Source organism: Larimichthys crocea, chromosome XXI (genome assembly GCF_000972845.2).
Source record: "Larimichthys crocea isolate SSNF chromosome XXI, L_crocea_2.0, whole genome shotgun sequence".
Classification (NCBI taxonomy): domain Eukaryota; kingdom Metazoa; phylum Chordata; class Actinopteri; family Sciaenidae; genus Larimichthys; species Larimichthys crocea.
The window spans coordinates 20,193,238-20,212,060 of NC_040031.1; the positions used below are offsets into that span (position 1 = coordinate 20,193,238).

Sequence of the window (18,823 nt, forward strand, 5' to 3'; positions counted from 1 at the left end):
AAAGACGTTGACTGGAAGGGGAGCCGCCAATGACTCCTCTAGTGCCCCTGTAAGCTGGTCAACTGTGCCACAACCACAGTGAAATCTGCAGAGTTCCTCCTTAATTTGAGGTTTGACAATCAGACATGCCCTCGTTCTTTCCAGACTCAACAGTGTGACACCTCAGTAGCTGAGTCCATTCCTTCAGCAGGATGGGCAAGGCTCTCCGGCCTCTAAAGAGGTTGTGCTCATTGGGTCTGAGCTCCTGAAACTACTCCTTTCACCAGCTGACAGTAAGTTATTGTGCGCAGGTCTCCTCCCCTGCTAAAGCAGGTTGACCAGGACATTCGATCAAAAGATACAACTACTGTTGATGAAGTTTATCACCAATCTTTGCCTAAAATCTGAAACTTGGGAACTATGTTATACTTAAACATGGTGTTCATTTTTACTATATGTGGCTGGCACACAACTCCGATAGCAAAACATCACTCATCACCCATTTCCAGAGGTTTCATTGTCCAGGTGAGCATTGAAGTATACTCACAACACAACTGTACGGTCCACAGGCCATGCATGTGACCACAACCAAAGACTATAAGAACACTGGATACTCTAAAGAACTGTTGAGGGCTTTCCTCTACACAAAAGACAGACAAAAGGCTTGTGAGCATTCCTATACTTCACCAGATCCTTTCTTTCTGCGTACATCCTTAAAAGAAGAGCCAATGATGTGTGCAGCCCAGTTACACTTAGTTAATACAGCTGTATCTCCTGCACCACTGGAGAATGACAATCCTATGACGCAAGCGCCTTACCCTTGGTCCAGGAGCTGTTGACCCAAAGACACAGCTCATTGAGTCATAGGGAGAGGCTAACGCCCACCATCATCAAAGTATAGTGGTCAATACTCTGAGGGATACTGGTTTTATTGTTGCTTCAAAAAAATTTAACTTGTAAACAGATAAAAAGCACAGGTCCCTCTGGCACGGCACCTGGTCTCCTCTCTTTTTATCTCTCAAAAACAGCCTGTGAGGACATATTGTCTTTACTGTATCTCTGCTCTCGGACAGGTCTTTAGTCAGCCTGCTAATATGACTCAGAATTTAAGATAATGCATCTGAAAATATCTGGTAATAGGTTCTCCTGATGGGAATGGGGTATATGGTAAAAACATATTTGACAGAGAGCTTATTATCTTAGTACTCTGGAGTACATGACTGCATACGAGTAGAGACTTGAGTTTGTGCAGTGCATTTACTGTAACCTAATAGTTGCAGTACACAGGATCTGGAATATCGCCTACCCTTGTGAGAGGATAGGGGAACCGCCTCTCAGAGTTAAATAAACAGTGACAGGAGGAAGAGGAAAACAAACCACAGAATATCTCTCTATCTGTGAAACCCAGGCTCTCTCCCTGAGCCCTCAGCACTCAGCAGATCAACCCCTCTCCATCCTTTTCCTCTCCTCTCTCCCAGGAACGTGCCAAGACAAATATATAGGCTGAGTAAGGGACACAGCAGACTCCACAAAGCCACTTCTGGTAAAATGAGAAGTTAGCGAATGTTAACCGATCCCTTCTAGTGGCTATTCTACAGTTTGTGCAGTCATAAGGTTATATAACACTTTGTCAGACGTGTTTTCTGCCTTACCATAGACTTGGTGAAAGGTCTGGCCAGTGTGAAGAGAAAGGTCATCAGCCACCAGCTATGGTGAAGGGAGGTGTACATCATGTTCCCAGGATGCAATACGTTGGAGGTGACACCGTGAGGTGAGAGGCGGCGGTGGAGCTCGTTGCTGAAGAGGATGTTACAGAGTTTGGCCCGATTGTAAGCCAGCATGGACCAGTACTCCTTCTTCACTGGAGACAGCAGGGCCAGGTCCACTTTGCCACATGAGTCTAACAGGTCTGTGAACCTGAAACACAGTCCAAGATCGAATAGTTAGAGAGAGTGTGTGTGTGTGTGTGTGTGTGTGTGTGTGTGTGTGTGTGTGTGTGTGTGTGTGTGTGTGTGTGTGTGTGTGTGTGTGTGTGTGTGTGTGTGCCTGTGTGTCGGCTTTCTCCTGGCAGATGTGTGGTGCTGGCTGCATACAAATCAAAGACGTGACATGATGTTCTTTAATTGCCTGCGACAGAGCTGTTAAAGTCCAGATGTTTGACAAGGCCCCTTAAACATTACACTGCTCGTTGTGTTATTATGCAGTCACACAATAACAACACAATACACAGGCATGAAAACTACACTCCCTATGTGTGTCCTGTGTGTGTGTGTGTGTGTGTGTGAGAAAGAGAGACGGAGAGATGGGCTCCAAACCGGTGGAACACATCCTACATATTAATCCAGTCATTAGAAAACAACCAATCAAAATGTCACCTGGTTTCCTTGTTGTGATTTTACAAGCTCGCTGCCTCTTGTTTACTGTCGCCTTCCGCAACATCCTTGCTTGGCTAAATTACAACATCTGCAGGCTTTTCATTTCATGTGCTGCAACTTCATAACTACTTTAGCAAGTAGAGGTTGATAAATCAATTGCCTGAGCACCAAATGTAGTTTTTATTTTTTTCAAATTTTTTTTTTACATGTTATCCTGAAGTTGTGCCCAGTTACAACAGTCTTGCGGTTTTACAGTGATATTGCAATCAATGAATTTCTCTGCCGGATGATTCAGACTTGCATGATGAAATATAGAGAACCAAAATATCTTGTCTGTACATAAAAGTACGGATCTAGAGCTGCAGCTTAGATCTATCAGAAGTAATTTCATTAAGGTTGTTTACCTCTGCTTGTTTGACCAGATCTGATGCAGCACCCCCAGGGCAAAGTAAACCTGTATTGGGCTAATTCCACAGTAAGCCCCTGTGGAGGAAACTGATAAAGTGTCCAGCCATTACCCGTGTGTCCATCTCTCCCACCCCTGTCCCTTACAGGTCAATTCTTTACCAGCGGACAAGGGGCTTAGGGAATACAATATACTGCCAGGTCGGGGGTCACACGCTGCTTGTGAGGGCAGGCTAAGTGAATAAACGGGAATTCAGCGGAAACTGAAAATAACACAAAGAAAAAAGGGAGCGACTTCAATAGATGTAATATAGGTCTGGAATGAGGTGGACAGAATGGAAGATGTAATATGAGATATTGTCTATTTCCGCTCCTTCTTCCCCTCCCTCTAGTCTGTGTCAGTGTGTAACTGACTCTCTCTGGTCCTGCCTAAGCCGCCTTTGAAGGGGTTAAAGCCGCTGCTGCTTGTAGAGGAGAGAAGGAAAGGTGAGTGTATGTGTTGGGGAGGCAGGAAAAGGAGAGCGGGAGCTGTAGGGCAAAGAGTGAAGAGAATACCTGACCATTTTTGTCCTCACGATATGTATAAATCATGCACGTTATGCCCATTCCTGTTTCTATAGCAGCTTTTACACCAACAAAACTTGTATGAACTCACTATTGTTACTGTGTAGGCAAGTATTGCATCAATCAAATCTGTCAATACTCCCTTCAGGACATGCCTTCTCTCAATAAGCCTTTCCTACTCTCTCTTCCTCTTACTTTTCCTGCAGCATGTAATAGCAGTGTGACCCCAAGTGAATCTGAGTGTCAAACCATCCCCTCCGCTGCTCCTGTCCTCTCATGCATGGCAGCCTGTATAACATAACTCATACGAGGGCCCCTGTAATAGTGCTGCTGTTTGATCTGCTAGAATAACTCTGCGTATGTTCTCCTTGTCTCAGGTCACTCTGCCGAGCTCCAATCAATCACTCTGCTTGGCCGTCTGACTGACTGAGGCTGGGATCAATGTCGCACACGCACACACACAGACTCACTCACTGACTCTGAAACACATGGCTCAGGGCTCGAGCTCACAGATCACTGCAAGGCATCATGCTTGTCTACTGTATGACAGGAAAAACAGACGCCTATGGAGTGACGTCGCTTGACAAAAAGATAAGACTTGAAAAACAGTGGCAGACGGAGGGAGAAAGGGGCTGAGTCAGGGGGTCAGACAGCAAAGAGCAGATACTTGATCAAAGTAAATTTTAGCTGAAAAGTCCATCCATCATGTTGATGATACGTTTAATTCATAGTGACAGCGAGTGGAGGGAAATGAGTTTTCAGTGAGTGAGGCTGTCATATTTGACAATATGCATTGAGACTGATCTATCAGTTTGTAGTGAAAACTGGCCAATGTAGCGACTGTAACTGCATGACTGGAGTTGAAGAGTTGTTGGACTAGACAGGGCGGTTATGAGATATTACTGCTTAAACTCCATCAGTGTGACTAAAATATGACTTAACTGTGAATGTTGGAAAAACAAGGCAACAAAACAGGTCTCAACATGAACATGAACATGTATTCTGCCGGGTGCTGAAGATGCCAGTAGAGTGGTACTGTAGCTAATCTGCATTCTGGGAACCCACTGGGTATCGTCTGCGACAATTTAGTCTTTAGAGGCAACAAACTCCTGGTCTAGACATCAAAAAGAGATTTCTCTGCTAATTTCCATAAACATATATCTACATATGATTCCAAAAGCAAGAGGAAAAAGCGAAATAATCGTCTGACGATAGCCAACGGGTTCTGTAATTGCATTTCGGCAAATATGTTTCTCTCCATACAGACTGTTGCAAACAAAGACAGCTCAAACATGATTGGTCAGACTACAAACAAAAACCAGAAGGTGGCAAATAAAAAATAATAAAAAAAAAATAATAAATTCATGTGTCAAATGTATTCTTGCAATAATCACAGATTACAGTTGGTGGATGGTTCAAGAGTTCATCCTAGTTTAGCTCAGCTCATGTCTGTCTTTGGTTTTTAGTGTCAGTAGGAAATAAAGGATTTAATACTTTGTACTTGTACAGCCTATCCTCCACAGTTTCTCTTATGATGTATGTTTTGTCAAACGTGCATCATTATCAATAAAAATCATTATATCTCCAAACACAGAGACATAACAAAGGCATTACAGATGATCTTCTCTGAGGAGCGAAAAACACAATTAACTTAAAGGTAATTTAAGGTACAATAACCACATACAGTGTGGTGTGAGGATCTGGTAATTATATCCTTGAATTTGTCTGCTGTTATCATGTTTTTCAACTGTTACATAAAACAGGTTCGGCAGGAGTTAAAGGCACCCTGTGGAGTTTTTAGTTTTTCTATAAAGCACGTTTGTTTCCCTCCTTCGTTAATGTTTTATAAGGAAGGAAATTATTTCAACATGTTTGTTAGACTTCAAGGATACATAGTGAATGTTTACATACATTTCATCTTTAGGTTTACTAAATCTATAAATGTACAAAAGTATATAAAAAATATATATATTTATTATTTATTCAAAGAGACAAAAACTTTAAATCCTGCTGTATATGCCTCATTTTGTTTAGATGATGTAGATGCACTTACAACACGCTACCCAAAACTTTTATACACACGCCTAGTTTATTGTTTTTTACCTGTGGGACTCTGAAGATACCACCACAACGCGGGCGGGGGCAGAGCGACGCAGCACATCCTGTAGGCACTGGACAAGCAGGAAGTGGCCTAGATGGCAGATCTGGAAGGTGGACTCCAGGCCATCCTCTGTCAAGCTCCAGGGCTGAGTGCACACTCCTGCATTACACACCAGAATGTGCAGGGGCCTGTGGGGGAGAAGGAGGGGAGGGGAAGGCAGAAAATAAAACATGTTTGATTGTTTATTGATTACAAGTGAAAACAAAGAAGAGACAAAAAGGGGGGTTTCATACTGTATTAGGCTGAAGAAGAGGTAAGGAGAGACAGGGAGCAGAAATAAAAAAATGAGGATGGAATAGTGAGAAGCGAAGGCAGAGAAAGGAAACAGGGTGTCTTATTCCAGAGAGTGGTAGACTTTAGAGGTCTACAGAGACAGAGCATCAGTAATGCTGATATGATACAGAGGTTTCCAGTGCAACTCCCCATGGCTCGACAGGTACTGTAGATACTGAATACAGCTGGCAGGAATCCAAGAGCAACAACACATTGAAAAGCAATCTCAAACCGTTTCAACACACAAGGGTGGTAGAAGTAATGGGTGTTGAGACAGGCTCTGTGTAACTACTCTGAGTAACCAAACCCACCAACACATCGACTCAGAAACAGCTGAGCAGAAGAGCGCAGATCAAAAGGAAATACACACACAAGTCACCAAAAAAAAACGTTATTCAGGGCCCAGTAAAACACACACACACACACACAGACACTTCTTGTAGACTCCACGTGGGCAAGTAAGTAACACTCCCTGCTTGCGTGCCACTGATTGGAGATTGCTGGATTGGTCAGGGCAGCGAGATATCCTTGTCGGTGACAGCGTCGCTCCAGCGAGCTCGAAACCACAGTAACACAGCCGAACAATCCAAACACACCCCACCAATTTTTAATTTCTTCCATTAGAATTAATTATGAGGCCGAAGGCAATTTGTGTACCCTGTGTTTAAGACTGCCTACTGGATTAATTAAAAACTGGATGCTGGAAAATTAATGTGTGAATTGTTATGCCTTTCTATAATGAGCCATCCCATGCTATTACATAGGAGTGTACTGTACGATCACCTTCAGGCCTCCGAACACACAAGGTTCATTAAAGAGCACAAACCTAGTCACAAGTCAACTTAAAGAACGCAGACCTCAGCATATTATCGTAGACTAGCAGCGAGATATTCAAATTTTCGTCCAAGATACGGCACAAAAACAGGTGAGGGAGTCTAACTGAGTGGCTTGATAGAAAAACATCTGTAGATAAATGACCTTTGTGACCTGCGCTTTAATCGGATGAAACAAGATAGAGGAGTGAAACGCTTGCTGTGGTGTCGAGTTCTGCTCTGAAACTGCTCTGGGCTTAAAAGCAGACAAAACACACTGGTTGTTTTTGGCCCAGTGTTCCCCTGTCTAATAGAGTGTGAAGTACAGTAACATTGTGCTATACAAGGCAAAACTCCTGCGTCTGACACCAGTGCACTGACTGGAGGCTGCACAATAACACCCCTGGCATGAACTCTTGACCTAACTTTTCAACCCTTCACTGTAGCTGCTGTTTCAAAAATAATCCTCATGTCACATGTCACATCTCAATCTTGTGTCTTTACACTGTAAGAGACAGGTGAAAAAAGCTCAGCATGTCACTCAAAGTATATCACAAATTTGTGATCAAAAACTCCAATAAACAACTTTTCTCTGGCCGGCCGTGCGATTTCCCCCACGCAGCTACATGGGCCTCTGGTGAGTCTGCTTGTAATGTAAAAGGCCTGTTAATTCAACTGCCCACCAGTTAGTCCCTCTCTCATAAGCGCAGGTCTAATGAATGTCTTTAATAGGCCTATTGCCGTGTACCACAGTCCCTCTTTCCACATTAAGACCTCACACAACACTGTGTGCACTGTGCAATCTCAGCGCTGGTCAAACGAGGGTGTTAACTACCAAACAGGGAGACATCAGTTTATATATTTACTTTAAATAACCCCCCTGGGTATGACCCCTGACCTCTATGATAATGGGGGCCAGCAGGAAGAGATTGCCTGTGTGAGCTGGGCTCAGACTACTGGTCATTAACACTGCACTTTATTGGCAACTGGCACTGGCATACAGATATGTGTGCAACACTCATCCTGCAATACCTGTTAAGTGTGCATGCAACGATTTGAGAGTGTTACAGTCTCTGTAATGTGAAGGAATGAACGAATGTGTTATTGCATGTATCTGCACAGACCACCCAGTGCACATAATATGCTTGAAATTATAACAGGACAAATGCAGTTTAAAAAAAAATAAAAAATCACAGGTGAAAACAAATTGCATGTGTTAATTACGGACCATTCAGTAGAAATCGTATTAGGTACATTCTGTCGGCGCCGTCCTCCATCAGTTACATCCCGATGAAATTGCACTGCATTCAACAATATCAATATCCAGGTAATTTCATTTCAAAGGACGGGCAATTAAAGCAGAATCAGGGTCAATGGAACACAAAGCAGCGTGAAAGCCACTGACTAAAGCACTTAAAAGCAGGGGAGTGAGAAACGAGAGAAGGAAAAGAAAAAGACTCTGATTACATTTCACCTGTCAATGACACGCCGCAGGAGCATTATTGTGCGTGTGTGTATGAGCGTGTGTTTGTCTGTCCGCGTGTTTACAAAACTGTGCGCGTGCGCGACTGCAAACAGAAGTGTCTGCGTGCAGTCGGTGCATCTATGCACATATACATGCATGTTGTGTGTGTGTGTGTGTGTGTGTGTGTGCGCGCTCGCTCCTGTGTGTGTTATGCCTGAAGACATACGTGCAGTAATAGAGTGGTGGTAGACTCAGACAGCTGCCCAGTGCCATTCACAGCTCAGAGCTCCCAGCCTCCACTCTGCTCTGTTCGCCTTCTGATGAGAATTAATGTACTCTGACGTCCCTTGGGACTCCCCCGCTCCCCCCCCACCCCCCCTCCTCAACAGCACAGCTAATGAAGAAATACAACCTTGCCAAAATACTGAGGTAGAGAGAGAAAGAGCGACACAGACAGGGGAAGACTGAGAGACAACATGAGTGAGAGAGAGAGAGAGGCAAAAAAAACAAATCACAAAAAGAGATACACAAAAAAAACAGGAGAGGAATTATGGGAACAGAAGGGTTAAAGGGAGGTCAATATGCTTCAGTGTGGATGGGAGGGATACATATAAGAGACGATGGGAGGGAACTATAGCACACACAGTGAGGGAAGCCACTGTGACGTTTGGCTGTGACCCAAGACACGTGTCCTGGATGGCCATACCCTGCCCCAGGGCTGCTACGGGCAATGACTGCCCTGCCTCTCCCCAAGGGGCTCCCCTGACACCCACACACAGACAAACACACACATACGCACACACACACTCCCCTCGCCTAGGGACCTGTGGGTGGATGAGCAGTATGGATGACAGAATACATGACCCCAAAATAGCAACTGTGCGACCGACCACAAGACGCAAAAACACATGCCGTAAAAGCTGACCACCACAAAATAAGTCCCATAAAGTCTTGGGAGTCTTGTTCGTCCAATGTCAAGCAACTCTACACAAATATACACGGTCACTCCTGGGGCTTTGTCCATATGGTGTCCATCAGTAACAGTCTAAGAGCACAGTGATCGACTTGAGTGATAGACCCCGTTTAGTCCTCCCTCGTTGCTTTTTACTTGTTTCTTTTCTCTGTTTTAAAGTTGAATGAAAAAAACTTGACAGTGGAAATGTATGTCTACCAACCGAGAGACTGTTGTGATTTGTTGTCTTGTTGGACGTTTTATTGTACATTTAATTCACAAACCATTTTAAGACCAGCTCTGCCCACATCTCTTTATAACAGAGACTCCCCCATGATGTCCTTTTGTGGTCTTTTAGATCCAAAAAGTTTATATTTGTTCAAGAGGGGAAAGTAATGACAGTGTCTCTCTAGAATAATGTAGGAGATGTGCATTTCTAGACGTTATATTAGTGTCTTATCCTACCAAAATATAGGTAAATAATCTAAAAGAATGGCAGAACATATCAGAGGTAACAGGAAATCCAACCAATTTCAGTTTATACTCACAGTTTCTTGGCCTTGAAAGAATCTGCAAACTCCCTGACGCTGCGGAGAGAGGCCAGGTCACACATCATGGCTTCTACTCTTGCTTTGTGCTGCAGAGACAGGAAACACAAAAGTATGACTGTAATAAAGAGTAGCAAAGGTGCAGGGTCACCACCATCCTGCTTAAATGACGATCTCCCTGTGTGTGAACGGCCAACACGCCTGTCCGTCCAGGAATTAGGACACAAGTATGCTGGAGTTTTTTCTTTTCAGAATCAAAGCTCTAAAATCATAAAAGATATCTTGCACTGTGCAGACCTAATGTAAAAGAACTTAAGGCAAATTTGCAATTTTGGGCTGTACAAATAAAATTTGACTTGACTAGGCTATTGCATTCATTGAGCTTATAAAAAAGTATATGAAAAGAATGTTGACACGCGGTCAAAGTCCTGACTAAAGACTCCTAAAGAACTGCATGTTCTCGCTGTGTGTGTGTGTGTGTGTGTGTGTGTGTGTGTGTGTGTGTGTGTGTGTGTGTGTGTGCGTGTGTGTGTGTGTCTCATCTTACACCATATGTTGGGAGACAGGGTGAGGATAGGAGAGGAGAAGAGAAAGATAAATGACTTAAGAAGTGAATGCATAGCTGCATTTACACACTGAGGAAGACAGGCTAAATATTCATCATCCTCGCCATCCCACTGTAGCATTCTGCTGCAGGGCAAAGGCCTCAGCAGAGACGCAGGCAGGCCTGAAGGAGCATATCTCTTTAATAACAGTGTACGACCAGAGCGTGTCAACTTCCTCCCTATCTTCTTGTCTGTCTTTGTCTCTCACCCCCTCCTTGGATTTCTCTACATCTTTATCAGTACATGCCCTCTCAATAGACAACCAAGGTTCCATCTCTTTACAACACAGGGGTTCACGCGGGACCTCGGTGTACGAGTGCATGCAGCGTGAACCGAGGAGAAGCGTGTTCCGTTCAAACTAACGGCCCATTAGACTCATCCCTCATGCTGGAGAGGGAAAAGGAGTGAGATATTGCTCCCAGGACTCCCAGCTGGGCTCTGGGTTCCGTAGCACCAGGTATTCCTGAAGCTACCTCTCCTCTTCGTCCTGTCCGCCATCCCCGAGGAGCACTGTCTGCTCACATTACACCCCGGAAGAGCGTTCAGCATTCAGTTCCTTGTCTGCCACCACCTCCACTACTACAACTCCTGCTGCTCCTGCTGCTGCTGCTACTCCCCCTGTCAGCCTTTTCCACAGATCTGATCTCCAGTCTGTGGGGCGTCATGTGGGAATGTCTTTCTCCGCAGAGCCAAGTGTACATGACACTCACAGCAAGGACGCTCCATGGAGCAGTGAGCACAAAGACAACAAGAAAGGGTTAAGAGCGCCTTCTGATGGAAATGTGATTCTTCAGGCATTTTACAGACACCTTAACTGCCCCAGGGCATATTTATACATGCATACACAGGCACACGCACCCCACACACACGCACACAACAAATTCAATGTTGTGACTCAAGGGTAAAACCACGCTACCATACCATTATCTATGCCTGAATTATTCTCTTGATGCTACTCTATACCATTATATGGATGCTATTACAAAGCATTAAAGGGCTGATTATGGCTATTATAGATATGATTATAGGGTACCTGCTTATATGATCTGCACACAGCAGTAATCACAGGTGAGAGGAGACAACTGTCTAATTTAACGACTTGTATGTGCACCATTCACACTCCTTGGACATTTTTATATGGTAGAAATGCACAGAAGTGCAAAGCAAAGCGCGTCACCAAGTATTCAAACAAGTGTAAGAGGAAGATGAGCGACACAACGAGAAAACTTCACGGTAAGCCGTCAGTTGTTGTTGTCAAATGAGGAAACAAATTTTAAACGAGAGAAAAATGAGACATTACTTCCAAACAAGGTCAGAGCAGGCAGCAGTGTGATAATTAACAGGTCAGTATAAGGCCTCCTCAACAGGGTAGCCCTCCATGTGTGTATGACCAGCAGAGAAGATGAGAGCAGGTGTCAGCTTGACGAACACGTATCCCCTTCTCTAGAGACAGGGGGGGGGGGAAGGAAGGAGAGCTGGAGTAATGGGAGACCAGAGGGAGGATAGAGGGGGGTTGAAGGGGGGCCACTGGAGCAAATCCAGCAGGGAGAAGGTGAGCAGCCTGCCCGCCTCCCCTCCCCCCTACAGATTGAAGTCTTGCGAAGAAAATAAAGTTTATTGCCTGGAAAGAGGGGGGAAAAAGCATGTAAAAAGCATTAAAGCGATGGAGGTGAACAATTAGACAGATGGCCAGGTTTTGGAAGGAGAAGAGGGGAAAAAAAGGGTAGAAAAAGAGAGGAAGAACGCACAGACGCAATCGTTCAGGGTTTTTATGAGGACCCTGACAACTCCTGGTCTCTTCAAGGGCGAAGGAAAAGTGAGAGGCAGCGAAGCCTCTCTGGTTAACTCCGGAGTAATCGCTGAGTGTGCAACACCACAGAGCTCGGCTCGGGGTGACAGAGCTTACCGCCCCCAGCTACACACAACCTATCGCTCCGTCTAAATGCAAAAGGCTAATTATTAATGAAACACGCGTGTAAATAAGCTTCTTAAAGCTTAAAAACTGGAACACTGTGGAACTGCGTGTCCATCTTCATAACAGCACTTCCGCAAAAAGGCCAAGGTTCGGGGAAAGAAAACAGCAAGGTCACCACGGTGATATGCCTCAGCCTTCCCAACTCCTGCCGCCACCTCTCACCTCAAGAGCAACTCAAGAGAACAGTTGTCTATAAGATGACTATGACGACCCTTTATGACTTTCACCAGGAGGAAGGGAAGAAGGAAGAACCGAGAGCAAGGATGGAGAGGGGAAAAGGAACGCCTTCCTTTGCCTCTGTGCAGTAAGTGAAGGAAGTTGGCCTCTGCAGAGGTCTCCCCTGGTGTTTTCCACGTGCGCTGAAGAGTGACATGTGGTCACTGCTGTGGAGAAAGATGGAAAAAAGAGTGGGGGATGGACGGGGAAGAGCCCTAATACAATTATAACTGGGGCCATCCAATCCAATAAAATGAAGAGGTATTAGAGAAAGGGAGCCCCATCCTGTTCAATAAGACACTGGACCACTCTACTAACTCTTAAAACACACACGTAGGCATACTCACACACGCGCACACACACAGGTACACACACTTCGCTGACCCCTTTAATAGCATAGCAGCCACCCCTAATGGACGCAAGCAAGTGGAACCGCCAAATAATACACTGTCTTAATGCACTAGGCTCAATCTCACCCCCCCCCCTTCTCCGCTTATCCTTCGCAGCCTTCCCTCTCGCACTTTAACCCCTGTTTCCATCTTCCCTCACCTTATACTGCCCCCTAATCACCTCGGCTCCCCTTATAGATCACCAACGCAGGGACAACACTTAAGAAATCAAAAGTACCCCCATAGATACAAAACACTTACCCTGCGGTTAACACCCCAGGAATGGAGAAGGATGGTAAAAGACAAAACAAGTACTATTTCAATAGTCTGATGCGATTCCTCTCGCTCCCTCTGAATATGAGGCACCTGATATCAACATAAAGCAGCAGCAGTAACAGTAATACATGAGTGTATTTTAACCAGCAGGTGCGGAGGTAAGGTGTTGTAATGGCGGTGAAAGTGAATGAGCAGAGAAGACACCATGTGAAAAGGGCACCTTATAAAAGCAATTAGAGAAATGACTTTGAGCACCTCTTCTTGCTCTGTAGATTAGAACAGGCCTCGGAGGGAGGAACACAGAGGAACTCGGATCTCTGTGACCTTGTCCGCAACACGCCACACTAAATTGGTCATCAGCTTTTAAGACTGTATTTTATCATAGATATATATTTTTAGCGAAAAGAAAAAGAGAAAAGGAAGGAGGGGGGGGGGACTGTGGAATGTGCCGGTCGTATATCATCCTGTCACAATTATGACGTTTGTTCATAAATACCAACCAATTTCCTCTCCACCTGGCTAAGTCACATGCTCTTGTGCTTATGCACGCGCCATACACCAACAAAGAAATATGGACACACACCACGTGCGTTGAACGCACATGCACAGCGCAAATAAAGAAACAGACACATCTGGCCGGGCGCCCTACCACAGGTCTGAGAATTGACCTCCACACACAGACAAAGAGACTGAATACACACTCAAACATGCATCGGAGCACATAACACACAAATGAATGCACACATTACAAACACGCACAAACAAACAAATGCACGCGCACATACACATCCACTCACTCACTGACATGCACACACACTGCAATTAATAGGGAGGCAGGTCTCTGGTGAGGAAGAGAAAGTGCCTGTTCAGCACATACAGGCAGAATATGCAATTTCCTCCAGTTAAGTCTGTATTAAATTGATTTCTTCTTTCTCTGACACGGACTGGGTTTTTCCCCCCTAATGAAAGCTGGATAATCTACAGGTTTTCCCTTTCCTGAAATCAAGTTACAAATCAAGCAATTGCAGGGGCAGATATGGGAAAGGTGAAGGAAGGACATGGGATGATTTTCCAGATGAGAAACATGGAGAATGAGGCACATACGTGCTGATACTCTTAACACGGACATCGGGGGCACCTCGCTCACACAGAAGGAGTAGAAGGCCAGGTCTCGGTTAAGTACTCACTGACATTTTACATTCAGCGATGCACTAAAGCTACCACAGACCATGTTAGTAAACACAGCATTAATGACTGTAATTAACGACACATTAATTAGCAAGCACTTCAATCAGTTAATCACTCAGTCAAACCTGACAAGGAGGCATGTGGCGGCTGCAGAGAAACACTGAGCACACTGTGAAAGAGCACAAAGAGGAAAAAAGGGGGGAATAATTACAGATAACTGTTTTTTGTTTTTATTTTTTATTTTTATGTTTGCTTTAGTTTAGTAAAAGTAAAAGAAAAATCATAAAAATAAAATGATTTAAGCAGCAGCGATATGTACTTTAAATAAACTGTAAATAACAAAACAGCCGTAATTACATATTAAATTATACATTAGAATTATTAATACTGGTGCATCAGCATGTAAGCATCATTTTACTATTAAATCTGGTTAAAGTGACCCAATTTTAAGTACTTTATATACTGCTGAGTAATCTGATTTACTCTATAGTGATGCTCTTTTTTTTATCTTAATCTGCAATGTAACTATTAACTTTAATTTTCAAAAAAAATTGGTGGAATATAAAGTGCAAAATGTCACTGTAATGTAGAGGAGTAGATGTATACAGCTCAAATAGACTACAAGTAGAGTAATTGACTAAATGTATTAGGCACCTCCACCACTACATTTAACATATACTGTATTTTAGAGCACAAATTCATGCCAAAGGAATTATACTATTAAAATGTTAGCTAGGGAAATTAAACAGGGCAGAATGTATGAGATTATCATGTAAAAAACATTATAATTTTATTTATTTATTTGCGTTATAATATACATTATTGCTACATTTCAACCAGCGTTCAAAATTAACGTTTTTTTGTGCACCAGCCAAAATGAGTGAATGCTGAGTGAAGCAAATCTACCAGCACCTTGCATATTTTACCAGCATTCAGCTGGTGGATGGCGCTAATGTTGTGTCCTAATTCCAAACAAAAATCATACAAATACAAAAAAACTCCCTGTCAGATAAATAGAGAGAACAGTTTGAGCAACACAGTTGCCAAAAAATATATATTTTGAAAAAGCCGAACAAGATTTTAAGGAGAGGTGATGCATGAGGGTGAATGTGAGTTTACACACAAACAACGTGGAAGAAGACTTGAAGTCAAGCCTGTTACTGTCTTGCTATTGAGGATTTCTTTACCTTTCAGAAGAGAGACAGACAGGTCACAGAGAGAGAGAAAAATAAAGACAGAGAGATGGAAAGAGAGAGAGAGTGAGAGCCGGAGACACAGACACAGAGAGAGAGAGAGACAGAGATGGGAAATGAAAAGGACAGGGCGGTCATCATAATTGCAGAGTTTGCTTTTCGGATGCAGACAGACCAGGGCCATGGGGCCTGAGGCAGATATCAGATTCCACACAAACACACACATACAAACTTACACATGCACCCATACATACCAAGACACACACACACACACACACACACACAATGTAAGTGATTTTTTCATTAAGGCAAAGGACAGCTGATATCATTTTAAAAGTGTTTTATGTGCATTTGTGTTCCGTAACGGATAAAGTGTGAACTGAGATGGTAACATCCAGCTTTCAATTCTAACAATGTTATTTTATAAATCTGCTCTGTCTTTCTGTCTGTGAGTGTGTGTGTGTGTGTGTGTGGTGTGTGTGTGTGTGTGTGTGCGTGTGTGTGTGTGTGTGTGTCTCAGTTTCTGCCTCTACTTCACTTCTTCCCTCCTTTCGTCCAGCACACAGCCTGATCAGATTTACATTAAAAAGTGATGGAGATTTAAATAATGTGTCTATGTTCTCAGAAAGACATTAAGAGATTTTCATCTTCCTCTCCTCTTCCTCTCTGTCTCTTCCTCTCCATTTCCTCACCCTCTCCTGCTCCTATCTCCCCCCTCATCTCACCCACTCCATCTCCGCCAGATTCGCAGACAGTGCACATTTTCCTGCATGTCTTCAGTGTAACCGATACCCCTAACAACCAGGATTTTAATGTGATCCATATTGCTCCCTAATATTTCAGATCTCAGAATAAGCACTGGCAATTACATATTTACACCCAGCTTATTTTGCAATTCTGCACAGGGACTTTAGTGTCTGGCTGAACGGCACACGCAGACTTAGATGCTGATTATGTTGTGGTTAGATGACAATAAAGTCAGACAAAAACTCCTAGACCCTGTGCACTTATACTCTCTATACAACTTTCTATTTGGGGATGTCAGCAATAAAGCTCAACACTCTCAAGTACAAAATAATGTGTTCTTTTCAAGTGCGGCGGTAATGTGATTGCTTTATCTAAACCTGCTAGTTTTACACTGTTTAATTTCTCCTGAAACACTCGATCATCTCGGTGTCCAGAGGGCTGGTGAAGCACCAAACACACTCGCAGAAATGCAAGCATTTACATGTGTACACTGCTGTAGTGAACACACATTGCTGTGCAGAGATGATAAATTAAGCCCCCTTTTGATTTGGTTAGCCGAGCTTTTTTTTTTTTTTTTTTTTTTTTTTTTTTTTTTTTAAAAACATAAGCATAACATAGCTGAATAAGAAAAGAATCTGGCAATTAAGAAACATGGAGGCCTTTGATGTGTGTAAGTGTATAATAGGCCTTTTGATGAGGGAGTGTTTTACACTCCGCAGGGTCTGGTATGCACTTTGATTAAAAGCTCTTTTGTTTGGCAATATTCTAAACTGCTTACCATATTCCACTGTCACAATAGTTTAGCCTGGAAATACAAGAGATTGTGCCTTTATTTTCTCTCTCTCTCTCCTCTCGCAGATAAAGTCTCTGGTTTTCTCTACTAGAAAATTACACAGTAGCCAGTGTGGGTACTAATGCACTGTAAGTAACATATATGAGTAATAAAGTATTGTTTTTTTTTCCCCATTTAAACCTTTGTTACACCTAACCTGCTCTAAATGCAGGAGTGTATGGGGGTTAGGTGCACGGGAAGAAGCACCTCTACTGCAGATGCCAAGTTGCAGCTGCCTGGAAGAAAAATAAGCACCACCTGTCTTTGAAACACGATGCGATGATGACGGAGCAAAACCCAGAACAAGAGGCAGCTTCCAGTGACAATCCCAGGCCACATCTGTCCACACTTTTTATACCAAAATCTAAAATAGACAACAGTTACATGAAGTACTTGCTGTGCCTCCAAAAAAAAAAGAAGAAAAAAAAAGACCTCTGCTTTTAAAAAGAAAAAGAAAACCCTCCTCTTCTATTCTAACCTCTGCAGGCTGCACAAACTGCAGGTGAAAATGTAGTTCGCTGGCTAACGTGAGTTATTTTAATTTTCCATGTGCGACGTTCATCTTTAACGTTGTGATAACGACTCACATTTTTGTAGCTGGAGGTTTGTCTGAGATTGTAAATTGTTGTACTTTAGACAACAGTAACAAAATGTCAATGTAATGGAAAATTGTTATATTTCAATGTTCTCGTTTATCCTCTGTATCCAACTAACACCTATGACGCATATCCTCCTTTGAACTTTTGTACGAGCTTTGCAATTATGTGTATGTCAAGGTCAACTGTTTTGCTTCACTCTGTCTCATTTTAAACCGTTTTTTTTTGTTGTTGTTGTTGTTGTTACATCCAGAATAATCTGCTTTCATCTGTTACTTTGTCTTTCACTCTGCAGACTGCCAGCCACGCTGTATGACTGCAGAGCTTATTTGCAAAGAATAAAACTATTCTAAAACAGCTTCATTCTCAAGTCTTTATTTTAGTCGAATTTCCACCAACTTCAACATCAACATGACTTCTATAATTGTAGTAATGTCAGAAATCACATGCATAAGGACACTAAAACTGAAAGTAAATTACTTATTCATTTATAATAGTACAATACGATAAGTAGTTTATTAACCTTACTTACTTGAGTAGACTTCTTAAATGTTTTTTATTTTTTATTTTACATTTTTAATGAGTAATTGTACTTGAGTACAGCTTTTCAGTATTTTACCTACCACTACACTGCATGAATATTGTGATATCGCTGCAAGAGAAACAGATAAATAAATGTAAGGGCGACCTTGGATAAAAGGGCACGACTGTTAATGAAACAACAATAATTATTATCGGACATAATGGTAATTTTTATGTTCACAAACACCAGCTGTAGTTGTTCCAAGCACCATTTACATGATGTACCTTGTCTGTGGATAAGGTCATGAGGTTTTGCATTCTGTTACAGTGTTACACAGATTTGAATAATAGGATTCTCATCATGCATCTTTAGCCCCTTGTTGCCTGATAATAGCCTCTCGTTGAAGAGCGTAATAAATGCATCATGTGACCTCAGCAAAGGTCGGGGGTCAGCAAGCCACAGATTGTCAACGGAGCGCTGGCCTGACAGAGAATAAATGACGCCTTGTAAACAAATTGAGTTATTGCTTTAATTCATGCAGTCTGATTAAATTTGCGGAGAGAAGAGTCCTTCACAAGGGAACAGAGGAGCGAAGGAATGACAGCGAGGAGAGAGGAAAGAAGAAGAGGAGGTGGACGACGGGATGTGGACACACACCTTCTCCCTCCATCACTCCATCCCGCGACGTTTTTGGTTTCACTGAAGGAGAGTAACCGCATTAACAATTTAGATCATCTCACAAGACTGCG

General features: G+C 43.0%; 1 protein-coding gene across 2 annotated transcripts in view; it reads right to left on the minus strand.

The window, feature by feature from the left end:
* wwox (WW domain containing oxidoreductase) overlaps positions 1-18,823 on the minus strand; it is a 126,555-nt gene that overhangs the window by 81,414 nt on the left and 26,318 nt on the right. For both annotated transcript variants that reach the window (XM_027272771.1, XM_027272772.1), the window contains exons 6-8: positions 9,535-9,623; positions 5,427-5,612; positions 1,632-1,896 (exon numbers count right to left, since the gene is read on the minus strand). In XM_027272771.1, the coding sequence (XP_027128572.1) occupies positions 1,632-1,896; positions 5,427-5,612; positions 9,535-9,623 (540 nt within the window). The remainder of the gene's footprint in view (positions 1-1,631; positions 1,897-5,426; positions 5,613-9,534; positions 9,624-18,823) is intronic.